General features: G+C 42.5%; 1 protein-coding gene across 1 annotated transcript; it reads left to right on the top strand.

Moving 5' to 3' along the window:
* Positions 1-255: 255 nt before the first annotated feature.
* Positions 256-11,049, top strand: LOC126501749 (zinc finger protein with KRAB and SCAN domains 3-like). The gene is made up of 3 exons (XM_050142596.1): positions 256-896; positions 3,185-3,341; positions 5,157-11,049. Exons 1-3 carry the CDS (start codon positions 480-482, stop codon positions 6,017-6,019), a joined length of 1,437 nt encoding a protein of 478 aa, XP_049998553.1. The 5' UTR covers positions 256-479; the 3' UTR covers positions 6,020-11,049.
* Positions 11,050-15,868: the final 4,819 nt, after the last annotated feature.

Genomic DNA, 15,868 nt, shown 5'->3' with positions numbered 1-15,868 from the left:
AACTATGAAGGTAAGCTTTAGATCGGAAGAGAATCAAAGATCCCCGGCAACTTATTTCCTGGGCTTAAATATACACTCCAGTATGACCCCGGGCTCTAATCCTTCCCCCAACAATCCTCCTTTGAGTTGAGGTACTGATAGAGTCACTAATGAGTTAATTCGGATAGAACCACTGAGAAGAGCATCCTAGAGAGCCCAGGAAGTGGCTTCGGTTTCCACAATGTTTCCTGTGCTCCAGCCAGTGTCTGGATGTAGTTTATTTGACCGGGGCATCATTGGGAATATTTGTTGTGGGGTTAGGTTGGAGTGCAAAGGAGGATTCCGCAAAGGCAAGGCTTGTCGGAGATATCCGTGCAGCTGTGCCTCCGTGTGTCCCGGAAAACTAGAGGAGGAGACCGGTCCATACTGAGTTCCCATCTTCAGAGGATCCTCTGAGGATCCGCAGCTTGCAGCTTGCGTGAGCCAAGGCTTGGCGCAGAATGGCTAGAGAGCCACAGGCGAGCGCAGCCCTAATCGCTCCATCGGCAGAAGAGGGGGGTGGGCTTCTGGTGGTGAACGTGGAACAGGAAGAGGTCTCCTCCTTGGCAGAGGAGGCCAGTTGGCTGAGCTTCCCTGCATCCGACCGCTCCCGCCAGCGCTTCCGCGCTTTCCGCTACCCAGAGGCTGCTGGACCCCGGCAGGCGCTGAGCCGGCTCCGAGAGCTCTGCAGACAGTGGCTGCGGCCAGATATGCACAGCAAAGAGCAGATTCTGGAGCTGCTGGTGCTGGAGCAGTTCCTGACCATCCTGCCAGGGGAGCTGCAGGCCTGGGTGCGCGAGCAGCACCCCGACAGCGGGGAGGAGGTGGTGGCGCTGTTGGAGTACTTGGAGAGGCAGCTGGACGAGACGCCTCCACAGGTAGAAGGAACAGGTTTAGGGTCTGATATCTATGCCCTGTGCCTTCCAGAAACCTCGAGCAAGATCCAAGGGAGGCATTGCTTAGAGCCTGCGAATTCTTAGTCTGAACTGGGAACCTGAGGCAACAGCGAAGTGGCCTGGACCCCTCAGAATAGTTAAAAGCACAAAGGAAAGTACAAGGATTGGGGAGAACTCAGAGCTAGCGCAGCTCGGGTAGACTGTGTCGAGCTGAGTGGTGAGAGGTTAGATGTGAGCTCCTAACCGGTGTGCTGAGTAAGACCCGAGGACAGGCTTGAGCACAGTGGCAGTGGGCACAAACGACTTGATACGTGTTTTCTTGGCTTGTCACATGTGACAGCATCTTCAGTGCTGTCGTCCTTAGCCACCTTGCTTTGTTGTTCTCATTGACAGTGGAGGGAAATTCCACAGTTTTCCTAGAATCTAGAAAGGTTTTTTTCCTGTCCAAATATATGGACCCCTTGTTTGATCCTCTGGTAGAAAATGGCCTGGTTTTAACTTCCATATTCTGGCCTTAAAAAGAATACAGATATGTATGGGGGGGGGGAAGTCTGTACACATTAACTATGTGTCTCCATTATATTTTCCCCCCTTTATATAACCCTCCTCGTTGTAACCTACTAAGTCCAGTTAGTAGCACTCGCTGGAATGTTGACTGATGATGTTGTCTGATCCTGTTCACACAGCTGCAGTGAACTTCTGAGTCAGTAGCCATGTCTTTTCCAGAAAGTAGCATTTTGCAATACTCTTCCCCATCCCAGGTTCTTTCTGCTCTATCTTTCATGAGATTCCCTGAGCTGTGAGAGGTAGGGGTTGATGGAGATGTCCTATTTAAGGATAAGCACTTAATAGCCATTTATTCTCAGCTCTTTGACTAGTTCTGAGTCTTCACATTAACTGCTGCCAACCGTGTAGAAAAGCATCTCTTGATAAGGTTGGGGCAGCACTAATCCACACATGTAAATACATTTTGGCCTCTTTTAGGAGATTTCCTTTCTTCAGCCTCCAGTGTCCTTGCATCAGAGGACACGTGATTAGAACCTTCTAACTAGTGATCAGGAGACCAAGATTCTGACCTTAGAACTGCTGTCCTGAGCTCTGTAACAGTGGACAGTCAGTTCAAGACTTTGTGAAAGATGTAAGAAATTCTGAGCATCATTTTACTATATGTGTCTGCAAGGAAACTAAACTTTAAAGAGGATGCACCACCTATTACGTTCTGTCTGAGTTGGTGTCACATACTGCAATCAAATTTGTTTCTTAAGACCCCTGTTCAGTGGAAATTACTATGTTTATTTTTCAGACAAGATATTAATACTTCTGTAGATTTTCCCATCAGCTTCATAAGGGTAGAGAGACAGAGCAAGGGAGCAAAAAGATGGTTAATCCATAAGCTCTGTGGCTGTTCTGCCTTAGCTCCCATTGTCACTTTGCTACTTAGGAGCTCGATGAAACGGACGAGCTGCTTAATCCAGGCCTCAGTTTCAGCTACAAAATCCCAAACAATTCCATATTTCACTGAATGGGGAGGGTCCCTGCAGCTGCCATACAGGAAAGTGAACTCCATGAAGAGATAAGAAGAAAACAAATTGATTTCGTCAACCTGAATCAGACTTTGGGGAGTCTAGTAGCGGGCTGTTTATTCCCAATGTATTAGAGCCCGGAACAGTTCAGAAAAGTTTGCTGGTGGGATACAATTCCCAGTGCACGAGGAAGCCTAATTACATTGAGACTCAAGTCAGGGTACTTGTCATTTCTTCCAAGAGAATGGGTTCTAGAGATAAGCGACCTGCACTAGCTTAACAGCCTAAGGGTCTGGCCTGGTCTCAGTCATACAGATACCATAGAGATCATTTGGGATATTAGTCATTGTGGGAACTTTGGGGACCCTCTGGCTATAAGGGTCATTTGGATTACTAGCCCCCTCCAGTCTTGGTTGTAAGAGTTTGCTATGGCCTGACCCAACAGATAACACAGATCACCAGAACATTAATCACTTCCAGTTCTCAGCTTTCCGGTTGGAAGAACAGGTTTTTCATCTTTCCCTTTGGAAAGACGATCCTGTATGCTTAACATTTCTGGTTTCTCTGGAGACCTGTGGGTGCAAGGACCTTCTTGCTCTGCTCCCAATACTTCACAGGGCTGTCTGTATTTCAATGAGTTAATATTCACGAAGCTCTTAGAATCAGTGTGTGGTAAGAGAAAGTCCTCACACAGAGTGCGATGGGAAAGTTTGGTTGAATAAATAAAAGTAAATGAATGACTTTTAGGTCCCAAATGGTGAATGGAGTCGAGAACGTCTCTGCTGCAAGGGGGCATTGTTGAAGCCATCCCAGAACTCACAAAGTAGCCACTCCCAGCCAAGGAAGAGTCCGCTCAAGCATTCGTCTCAGGAATCTTCAGAGTGTTCACCCTTACAAGCAAGAGGTGAGAGAATGTGTGTGTGTGTGATGGAAGGGATCCAACTCAGTGCCTTATACATGCTAAGTGAACATGCTACCACTGAGGTACCACATTCCCAGTCCTACACTGTGTAAATTATTATAAAGACTTCATTTACTTTCATTTAATGGTCACCTAAAAGATGGGTCTATTTGACAATTACTTTCTATGCCCACCACCAATTATTTCTAAGACTGACGAAGGGAAATTAAAAAAAAAAAGAAAGCTTTCCTAACCAATCCCGTGAATCCTAAGATGCAATTAAAATTGATATTTAGAAGCAATTAATCTAGTTTTAGCAACATACTGATCTCAGTTTGGTGTGTATATGTTGTATATATGTATGTAGGTATGTAGGTAGGTATATGTATCTTTAGAGGCCTCTCTACCATAGCATTGTTGTTTGGTACTGGGACTAGAACCATCAATAAAACTGAATTTTTGCTCTGATAGATTTATATTCTAGTGGTACAAGATAACAAAAAAGTCAATAGTGTAATTTTGGATATTTAAGAGTGCTACAAAGAAAACAAAGTACAATTTGTAAAGTCAGAGTATCCCCATGTCTTAGTTACTTTTCTGTTGTTGTGAGAAGACACCACAATCATGGCAACTTATAGAAGAAAGAGCTTATTGGGGCTTGCTTACAATTTCAAAGGGTTAGAATTCATGGCCATTATGATGGGGGGTATGGCAGCAGGCACGGCACTGGCATCGTAGCTGAGAGCTTGCATTTTGATTCATAAGCATGAGGCAGAGAGAGCTACCTGGGAAGGTATAGGCATTTGAAACTTCAAAGTCCACCCCAGTGACACACCTCCTCCAACAAGACTACACCTCCTAATCCTTCCCAGACAGTTCCATCAACTGGGTACCAAGTATTCAAACCATTTGAGCCTATGGAAGCTGTTCTCATTCAGACCACCACACCCAGCAATAGTAGAACTGCTGTAAATACAACCTACTGAACGTTGCAAGGCATGGAGTTCTTTGATGGTGTCTCCACCTTAGAAAACCCCTTGTCAGTGATTATTTGAACAGAGGTGAAAATGCGTATCACCGACCGCTGATTGACTTTTTGAAGTCCTTACTTCCTTAGTTTATTAGAACGCCTTTCAGAAATATTTTCACTTGCTGCTTATGTTGCCTTTATCCCACCTTTAGTATCTTAGGTGTATATCTGAGGTCTATTTAATATTAGTGTATATCTCAGCCTTGTTCTTCTTAGAGTCCATACCCCCACCTGTGGATCCTGAGCCTAAAGCCTGTCTAGAGAGGAGGGGAATACAGAAAAATAGTTTTAGAACCTACTGTCCAGGACACTGGAAAGGATTTATAAAGTACCAAAAATGACGCTTTTCATGTTTTATTAAATGGTTTTTAGGAATTTTTATGCTGATTGGTTCGTCATTGGGTTTCATGGTCTTGGTCCTCACCACCTTCCCCCACTTCCTGTTTTTCCATTGAATTCCAGTTCCTATCAGGTTTCTTTCCTCCCCAGCACTCCTGTTGTTCCCTTTATTCCCACCGTTATTTTTGCATTGAAATATTTAATTTAAACATAAAAAAGTTTAATTGATATACTCTAGATTATATTAAATTTTAAAATTAATCAACTTATTAATAAATAATTAATAACATACCACCTTATTTATTAAAAATAAATTAACTATTAAATATTTGCTTTAAATATTTGTCCTTGGCATTCAGGGAGCTCTATAACTTTTGCCTCCTTGCTGTTTTTCTCAGAGCTTTCTCCCTTGCAGCCTTAGTAAACACTTCCTGACAATTGTGTTTCAGGTGTGGAAATGAAGACGGAAACCAGGGGCTTGCCTCCGGTTGAGGAGTACACAGAACAAAAGCCCGAGCAGCCAGTGAGTGTCCAGTCTGGAGACACTGTTCAGATTCCTGCAGGTGCAGAAGCCAGTGAGCAGGAAGGCAAGTTACAGGCAACACAGACGAACGCCGCAAGGAACAGGCGGCACTATTGCCATGAATGTGGGAAGAGTTTTGCTCAAAGTTCAGGCCTGACCAAACACAAGAGAATCCACACTGGAGAGAAGCCCTACGAGTGCGAAGACTGTGGGAAGACCTTCATTGGGAGCTCCGCCCTTGTCATTCATCAGCGGGTTCACACTGGTGAGAAGCCATATGAGTGTGAAGAATGTGGCAAAGTCTTCAGTCACAGCTCAAACCTCATCAAGCACCAGCGAACCCACACCGGGGAAAAGCCCTACGAGTGTGATGACTGTGGGAAGACCTTCACCCAGAGCTGCAGTCTCCTTGAGCATCACAAAATTCACACCGGGGAGAAGCCGTTCCAGTGCAACTTGTGTGGCAAAGCCTTTAGGCGTAGCTCACATCTCCTGAGACACCAGAGGATCCACGGGGATAAAACTGCTCCCAGGTCTTTGCCTGGAGAGGTTTGGAGAGGTCAGAGTAAGGTGGAGAGCCAGCGGGATGGTACTGAAACTCCCGTGATTCACCAGTGCAATGAGTGTGAGAGAAGCTTCATTCAGAATCGAAGTCTTATCGAACATAAAAAAATCCACACTGGCGAGAAGCCCTACCAGTGTAACACATGTGGAAAAGGCTTTACCCGAACTTCATACCTTGTTCAACATCAGAGAAGTCACGTGGGGAAAAAGATTGCATCACAGTGACCTGTACCACCATCCCTGCCAGATGGTACTCACTTGTCAGTGAGCTGAAGGCATCTGGAGCCCTTGCGGACTGCAGAAGAAAGGATGTTGCCCATACACACCAGCTAGTGTTAGATGTTATAATCTGGCTGAGGTGAATTATCTTTTCTGTTCTAAAAGTAACTAGAATAAGACCCGCTAATAAGGAGACATGGGAGCGTTCTCTGGATGAGGGGGCACTGGAGTCTCTTGTTCCCAATCTGTGGATCTACAAGGTCTTCCAGAACAGTCACCCTTAGCTAGCACATTTTTCTCCTGGATGGATGGTTCCAGATTTGGGGGACAGACTCTTTGTACCAGTTGCTTGTCAACATGACTCTTTGATGTTTTGGTCAGAATTCTGAGGTCCTGGCCCTCCTGTTGTGCCTTGTGTTAGTGAACATTTACTACAGGGACTGATGACATGACCGTCAAATCTCTGAAAATCTATGTCTAGATTTCTGAAGAAACTCTCATGGGACGTTTGTGTTTGCTAAGGTTCCAGACTCTGAATCGGTCCTACAGTTTTCATGCTAAGTACATAATGTTACAGAATTTGACTTGGTGATGCCATATATCTTCATGGGGATAAAGAGTATAGTAAGAATGCTTCCAACATCTTCTGAAGGCACAGGGAGACTTCCCTGTTTGTAAAACTCCATCAGTGCACACTCATGAAACATTTTGTTTTTCACTCTTTACAGTGAACATTTTCAGTCAGGCAATTAATAGCAATCCTATCTTCATAGGGCAAAATAGTTAGAATTTCCATTGCTGTGAAAGACACCATGACAGAAAGCAACCTGGGGTGGGTGGCTGGGAGTTTATTTCAACTTAGAATCATTCGTTACACTCCATCACTGAAGGAAGTCAGGGCTGGCACACTGAAGTAGAGGCCATGGAAGAATGCTGCCTGCTGGCTTGCTCCTAATGGCATTCCTGTCCTGCTGCATCTTAGTACCCAGGACCACCAGCCCTGTGGTGGCACCACCCACAGTGAGCTGGGCCTCTGACAGCAATCATCATTCAAGAAAATCCCCCCCTAGGCTTGCACTACAGGCCAGACTGGTGGCAGCATTTTCTAGGTTGAGGTGCCTTTTGCCCAATGACTATTTTGTGTTGAGCTGACATAAGGCTAGCCAGCACTATGAATGAGGATACAGTTGATGTCATCTTCCGTACTGCTCAATGTGTGTTACTTTTCTCAGGGCTGTGAGAAAAAAAACCTGAGAAAAACAATTTAAGGAGGAAATGCCTTGTCTGGGTTCATGGTTTGAGTGGATACAATATGGTGAAGTGGGCACGATGGCAGAAACGTGAGACAGCTGGTCGCACTCTGCCTGAAGACAGGAAGCAGAGGTCAATACCGATGATCTGCTGTCTTCCACTTTCCCCTTTTAATTCATTTCTGGACCTCGGGCCTTGGGATGGTGCTGCCCACATTCAGGCTGGGTCTTCTCTCCTGGATGAAAGCTCTCTGGATTCCCTCTCACAGACTTGCCTGAACTGTGTCTCCTGGGGGATTTAAAATCCAGTCAAGTTAACAATGAGAATAGACGATCACACTCAACATCTTGTTTCTCACTTTTTCCATACCTTGAGCCTAGCCAATTCTAGCACACATTGATTATCCTCTTTGTATCAAACTCACTCAAGACTGTGCCAGCTAATCAAACTTCCTCCGGGTCAGAAGCTTCACATCAAATAGTCATCATTTTTATTTATGCCTTCAAAACTGCCCTATGGGTTGAAAGTAGAAGAACAGTAAGTGATGGGTGAGGTGTATTAACCCCAGTGGAGAAAAACATGTCTACTAGGAAGCAGGTTGAGAATCTTGGATGGAAAGTGCTCACAGGCAAACCTAGGCAGTCAGGGCTCAGTGCAGCGAGTTGATCATAAGAAGTAAGATTTTTTTTAAATGATAACTCAAATAGTTCAGTCCAATCATCTGTGGTTTTCTTTTTATACCTCAGAAGATGGTGTTAGTCATTTGTGAAATGACATCAGACTTCAGTAAATTATCAGCATGCTGTTCTTGTTTGCTCAAAAACAGTACCTGTTTTTGATTTCCTGCTTTGAAGTCTCTGGCTTCAAAACTTAAAGACTCTCCCTTTAATAATTCCCTATAATCCTTCATTGCCTTCATTTCTGGCTTATTAAAATTAACTTAGCCTTCCAAACTTTTTTAGACTTATCCCTGGGATCTTCTAGCATTTAATTTTTTTCTTACTTATACTATCTTCATGAAGCTACTAGGCAATTTCTCTTCTCCTTTAATATTTTTCCAGGTCCACCTGTTTAAAGCCAAGCTGAGACATGATATAAAAGTCAAGCAGATTTAAAATAAGTTACATGACAATAAATACTTTAAAAAATATATGCTTATAACCCTGAAACTTCAACATTCTTTATGGGCTTCTTGGCTTACTTTTCTTTGGTCTTTAATTTGCTTGGCTATTGCTTGAATACTTGTGAAGGACTTTTACAAATCAGGAAACTTGGGGCAATGTGACTTCCATTAACAAAGAAGCCTTTTGCTTCTTTGAGGCATTTGACCCCAAAGCCTTTCTGCCAAAGAGGGAAATATAGAAAAGTGTTTTTAGAGCCTACTATTCCAGACACTGGGATGGACTTATAAAGCACGAAAAAAAATGCTACTTTGCATGTTTTACTAAATAATTTTTAGGAATTTTGTGGTGACTGGTTGACTCTTCCAACTGAAGTGAGACAACCTCTCTATTTTCTTCTGTTCATTTCTTTCTCTATTTATTTATTTATTTATTCATTCATTTATTTATTATCTGTTTGTCTGTCTGTTTGTTTATTTATTTAGAATCTGGTCCTTTCGTGTGGCCCTGGCTAGGCAGGAACTCACTATGTAGACCAGACTGGCATTGAACTTACCGAGATCTGAGTACTTGGATTAAATGAATGTACTTCAATGCCTGAATGTGTAGCAAACTTTCTTGTTGAACTATCTTTGGATGGCCAGCTCCCAAACAACAACGTGGAGACTTATTATTAATTATAAAAGCTTGGCCTTTATCTTAGGCTTGTTTCTAACTAGCTCTTGTATCAACCTATATTTTTTTATATACAGTCTGCCGTGTAGGACATTTACCTCTCCTTGGTATGGTCTGATGTGGTCCCAGTCTGCAGGCAAAATCTATGCACCTGGATTTTTCCTCCTTTTCCCTCTTCCTGGAAATCCTGCCTATCCTCTCCTGCCTATCTATTGGCCACTCAGCTCCTTAAGAAAATCAATGAGAAGGTGCCTTGGCAAAGTCATATCTTCACAGTGTACAAAAAGATTATCCCACAACATGAACTAACTTATCCATTTTCCTGTCTCCTATTTGAGTAAGAAATTGGTTATGGTACTTTTCCTTACTCAGATAGAATGGTAAATTTTTTCAGTGAGTGGCCCTTCTAAATTTCTTCTTTTTCTCATTTAAAATTATTTTCTAGGGCTGGGATTTAGCCAAGGAACATAAGTATCTGAAGTGTTCTACCACTGAGCTGTCCTTATGCCTCTTTTTGCTTTTTATTTTGAGGTTGGACCATACTTCTTACCAAGTTGGCCAGGCAGGCCTTGAATTGGCTCCTATAGCCCACACTCAGGTTGGCCTTGAACTATTGATCCACCTTCCTCAACCTTTGGAATTGTAGCTTGAATTGTAGATTGAATTGATATCACCAGGCCCAGCTAGATTTCTTCTTTATCTTGGCAAGGAATGGGTATTACTATAAAAGGTTTTCTCTGCCTCTTCCTTTACTGGAAAATAGAAATAGGGTTTATAACTTACCTCTTAAGATTGTGAGCATATGCTTATATGAGCAAGAAGTGTTATGTGGATACTCTGGAAATGCATACTGGAGATTAAACATTTTGTTATCTAAATCCTCAACGAGAAGTTTGTTAATTGTAAAGATTGTGCTTATAGGTTTCTTACAGCTTTAGGATGCTGTTGCTCTCCTTCAATCCAATCTGTGCCATCATCTTCCTAAAGATCAATAAGGACCTCATCCACCAAGAAACTTAGGCAACTACTTTGTCTTTTAATTCATCTTTGTTTTTCTCATGATAGTCAAAAGCAAATTTAACAGATTCATCTGAGCAAAGGTTTTTTCAGTCAGTTTTATGTCCTGTCTGCACATTTCAATAATTTCTATCACAGAAACTTGTTCCAGATTATTTTTGTGAGTTTTATGTGTCTGTGATAGAATACTCTGACTAAAGCAGCTCATGGAAGAAAGGGTTTGTTTGGCTTTCAATTCCAGGCTACAGCCTGTCATTGTGGAGAGCTCAGGGTGGCGGGGACTTGAAGCAGCTCGTCATATCACATCCACAGTCAGGAGCAGAGAGCAAAGAACCAGTGCATGCCTTCTAGTTCTCAGCTAGAGTTCTCCACTCTTAGACTTCAGAATTCCCTTCCTAGGGGATAGTGCCACCCACAAAGGGTGAGTCTTCACACCATGATTAACACAACCCAGATTATCCCTTGTAGAGAAGCCACAGGCCAACCTAGTCTAGATAATCCCTCCTTGAGTCTCCTGGATTTTAGTATCAAGTTGATTAATAAAACTAAGTGGCTCACTGACCATAGGAAGATTTTTTTTTTTCAGCCAGGCAGTGGTTGGCTCACACCTTTAATCCCAGCACTCTGGAGGAAGAGGCAGGCAGATCTCTGTGAGTTCGAGGTCAGCCTGGTCTACAAGCAAATTCCAGGACAGGCTCCAAAACTACAGAGAAACCCTGTCTTGAAAAACAAAATACAACAAAAACATACAAACAAACAAACAAACAAAAAACCAAAAAGATGCTTTTGCATTTGTATCTACTCATACTTTTTGTGTGGTTTCTGGGGTTAGTTATTACTCCTTGTTTAGAACACCAGTCAATCCAATATGCTGGAGTCTGAGTGCAGCAAGTTTCTGTCTTCTTTCTCGATTAAGAGTTAAACACAGAAAAGTCAGGTGTGGTATTACAGAACTGTATTCTCAGTGCTTCTGAGGTGGAGGCAAAAGCTCAGCTAAGTTTGAAATTAGTCTAGGATACATAAGAGCTTGTCTCAAAAACCAAAAAAATACAAAAAGATATCGTGTTTTCACAAACTCTGGGTTTTCTTATTAGAGTTTGGGTAATTATCTAAAAATTATATATGTTTTCCAAATCCTTGAGGTGTCCATTTTCTCATTTGTTGCTCTTGAGAAACCAGTCCACACAAATGCTTAGACAGCTGTTACATCCACACAAAGGAAGTGCACTGCCTTGCCCTACTAAGACTACAAAGCCTCCCCTCTCCTTCCTCATGTTGCTCCTCAGCAACTCACTATATGAGGAACCAGCATGGAACAATGATGTGGGACCTGGTGCCATTACCTGGGTGTGGTGGGAATGAAGGCTTGGGGAGGAGGCTAGTTGGTCAGTTTTCATGAGTGGACCCAACTGAGACACTCACAGTCAGATCTAGGACTACCAATCTCAGTGTTCTTCCTCTTCCTGGTCACAAAGAAACCATCTTGGGCTTTCCTAGCATCCAGTTCCTGAAAGTAATGAATCTCATAATCTGAATTTCATTAATATGTGCAATACATATGAACTTTAAGCCAAAACACTGATAAGACAAATACCATTAACTATTGAAAAATGCCTATTTTAAATTTAAAACCACATTAAAAAACACAGTCTTTATGGTTCAAAAAACTCTGGACAGTGCCAAAATCAATAAAATCAAAGTCAGAACATCCCCATCCCTCGTCAGTCCTGTCATCTGGGGGAGCTGCTGCCACTGTTAGGTTGGATTTTTGTGTTTATCTTTCTGACATTTTGTTACTTAGCTTTTCCTCCCACCTCATGTTAATGCTTTCACTTCATGTACTGTGTCTTAGACGTCTTTAATCCTTCAAACACGTTACATTTATTGGTGGAATTAAGAGTCCATATGGCCTGTGTATGATGTTCTCATCATCCTCCTCTCTTCTCAGTTCCCCTCCCACCTCTGTTCCTTCCTTTCTCTCACTGTGCTGCAAAAACCATCAGGGTCCTTAGGAGCTCTACTAAACCAAGGCAAAACCAATTAAATAAACACTATTTCACAAGAACATAATTACTGTTACTCATAATTTTACAACCAGAGTAGTGGCACTGGATAGGGTAAATAGTGTTTTGTTTGAACAGAAGCCCATTGTTTATTGCCGTGGACATGTTCTGATATGCATGACTGCATTAGTCTCACCCAGGGACAAGGCTGCTTCTGCTTCAAAGCAGACTGGCCTCGGAGTAAGGCCCCTGCTGCCTCCGAGGACCAGAAAAGGTCAATTTTAAACTCTGGCTGCATTTCTTTTATGGAATTCAGACAAGCACTAGAGGGAGAATTTTGCTGTTGATTTTGAGTAGGCTCAGATCTTTGGAAGTCTGACCCCCACTGGCCCCAGTGCCTTGCACAGCCAGCCTGGGCCATCGGGTAACCACATTGAAAAACTCATTTCTTAGCAAAGTAATGGACGATGTCTGCTTGACCACTTGCATATGAACCTCACACACATAAGTGTCTCAGACAATAAAATATATTTTTAAAAAACTCCTGTAGGAAGGACTTTCCCTCCCAGTGGTGTGATCATTTCTCCCAGAACTGGTCCACCAAGGCTTTGACGCATCTTTTTAAACCTCCTTTTCTATCTCTGGCCTTTGGTGAATTCACAGCAGGGGCATTGCTAGCCTGTCACTGTTGTTCTCAACATGATAATTTCAACAGTGAGAAGGCACTTTGTGTACTGGTGGAGGATCCATGACATATTTTAACGCTACTTAAAAACCTGGAGCGCTATACATTTCTTTAGCTATTCTCTCCGACCTACTCTTGAAAGGGTGTTAAATAGGCCCATGCTTTTCTTCATTTTCTTCCACATGTGTAGGCAGCCATTAAGAGCACTAGCTAAGTCCTCACTGCTTTCTACAACACGCCAGGCTCACTTGCAAAACCTCATTACAAACTTCTTGACGAGTGTGTAACGGGAGTAGATGCCCAATCATGGTTAGACCCAGAGACGATAGGGAACACGTTATCCTCTTCCAATCTGGACATGTATTTGTAACAAGTAAGCATGATTTTCACACTTGTGGGAAACTTCTCAAATGTCTCACTGACAGTTGGTTAGGCTCTGTAAGTAGCGTATGTGTGTTCATTAAGTAGACTAACTACAGAGCTCAGGCAGGTGCCACCCTAGAGTTAAGTGGGCAGCACATTGGCCGTGAGGTAAAGACATGCACACGGGGATGTTCATTTTCTTTTCATGGATGTGTAATATTCGTTAAGCAGATTTATTTAGCATAATTCTACACATGGGCAACTAGGAGAGTTCAGCCCTTTTCATATTTGTAAACATGCTGAACTAAGTAGTTTCAAGCATATATCATGCTACACGCATGTGAATTCATCTCTAGGATACTATGGAAGACATAAAAGATTATGTGCGTTCATAAAATCTCTACGTACTGCTAACGTGACTTTCAATGAAGCTGTGTAAGCATGCTTCGTTAGAAACATTGATAGATACTTCAGGTGTTTTCTCAGTTACAAGTCCCTCTCTTCCCACTTAGCTCTAGTTTGTGTCAAGTTGACGTAAAACTAGTTAGGACACCCAGAGAACAGAAGGAAGGGAAAACCAAGGAATTAGATCTGTAGCAAAAAGGATAGTGCGGGTCTAAGGTGGCAGGATCCGCTGCAGGTGTGGAGTAGTACCTGTACTGGCACCAGTTCACTTGCCCTTCTCCGCCAGCCAGAAAGCTAGCGGATCTTTGCAGTCAGGGATTCTATCTTTTAGCTATTTTATAGTGTGTGTGTATCTATGTTTATATGTGTGTATATGTATGTATATGTGTGTGTGTTTGTATGTGTGTGTGTGTGTGTGTGTAAGCCAGAGGTCACATCAGGTGTCTTCCTCATTCTTCCCCTTGTTTTATGAGACAAAGTATCTTACTGAACCTTGATCAACTGTCCAGCAAGCCCCGAGGTCCTGTTTTTAAAGTACTGGGATTCTATAGGTTCTGGGTGTCCTTTGTCAACACAGGTACAGCAAGCATCTTCTCAGCTTTTTTTTTTTTCTTTCATCCTGAGTCTGAGGCTCTGTGCTGGCCAGACTGGCGTCAGTATCCTCGGTCAGTTAAGCTTTGCACTCTGACACTCACTTGATTTCTGCTAACTCCAGCACCAGCCATTTACAGTTTCGGTCACTCTTTATTTTTATTTTATTGATGTGCCAAATTTCCCCCAAAGAGGCAGTCTCTCTCTCTCTCCCACTAGGCATGCTTGACAATGACTTTACAGCTTCCCCTCATTTATTTTTTGTCTTTTCCCTGCCTAAATTCCTGCTCTCTGGTCTCCATTTCCTTGACTGAATTGTGTGAATGCAGTACTTGCCCAAAATAGAAATAATAAAATAAAGATGTGAGGACACAGGAAATTCATTTTCTCTTTGAAGATCAGCTAAGAGTAAGCCACAAGTAGAAACTGTGCAGTGCTGATATTCTTTGATTTTCTTCAGGAGGAAATCTTCAGTATTAACAGAGACTGTTTAATAGAATGGACGTTTCGGTTTGTGATATTTCTAAGAGAAACACACATGTTCTTGTCAAAGGCAGGGTCTGTGTACAAAGATGGTAGCTTCCAAAGTTAGCAAAGAGTCAGGTATGATGACTTGAGTTTCTTCCCAGATTCAGCGTTGAGGAAGATCCTGTAAGTCAGAAGTTCAAAGCCAGCCTGTGCAACATTGTGAGACCCTGTGAAAAAAAGTAACTAAGTATAAAGTTATCATAAAATATAATTACCAAAAAGTGTAGCAATAAGATTGGCTTGATTTTTGTATACATGCACACAGTTTCTGTTATCATTTGTGTGTGAGGCTGAGTCTTTCTTTATGTTTCTGAGGCTGACCTGGAAGTCACTAGGTAGCCTCAGGCTGGCCTTGAACCTGTGGTTCTAGTTCCTTCGCATTAAAGGTTTTTGTCACCACGCACAGCTGAGACACATTTTCACGAGTATAACTCTGTAGATGATTTTTTTTAAAAAGCTCATTTAGGTTGTTATGCAGTATTTTCTTGTGGTCTTCAAATCATTTCATTCTTTTCTTAGTGGGAAATGAAATTTTAGTGGAGTTGTGAGGAATAAATCAAGTAAGCTGCCTGACAAAACTGAGTTCAGAGCAGCGATAAAGACCAAGTGTGGTAACAGAGGATGGAAAGACTGGAGGGAATTACTTAACTGGTGAGGAACAAAGAATGTTATCAAATGAGAATACCCACTATCTGTCAGGGCCCACAGATGTGAGTTCTTCCGCCTTGACCAGAGGTCAGAGAGTTGGAGCTTGTTTTGCTCTTTCAAAGTTGACCACAAGTGGCTACAAACAAAACAAGAGGTCCTGACGAGTATAGAAGTGCATCAGCTCCATCTTGACCAAAGGGCAGAGATGTTCTGTTTATTCCTTTGATCATGTTGATGAAGACTGTTGCCTCCCCACTGCCTTTTTGGAGTGGGGTATTATAGAAAACACCTGCGGAAAATAAAGGGCGGTTCAGCACTCACTGAGAGTCCCTCCCAATGCTATTCTGTGTTTTATCTCTTAATTCTTTCTTATCTCTGATCCTTTTTGCTTAATAATTCCAGTCCTCACACTCCTACCCTGGAACATGTGAATCCATTTAAGGCTGGTCCTCAACAATTGTCTACGATTCCCTCTAATGTCTGAAACAAATTTAAACCCCAATGTAAAAACAAAACCCTCAAACACTTAGCAGTTGGAATTGATGAAAAAATACCATGAGGCAGTTCT

The sequence above is a fragment of the Alexandromys fortis genome, unplaced genomic scaffold (genome assembly GCF_014885135.2).
Source record: "Alexandromys fortis isolate MF-2015 unplaced genomic scaffold, M_Fortis_MF-2015_v1.1 scaffold_5, whole genome shotgun sequence".
In the NCBI taxonomy this organism is placed as follows: Eukaryota; Metazoa; Chordata; class Mammalia; order Rodentia; family Cricetidae; genus Alexandromys; species Alexandromys fortis.
This window is presented reverse-complemented; position numbering and strand designations above follow the sequence as displayed.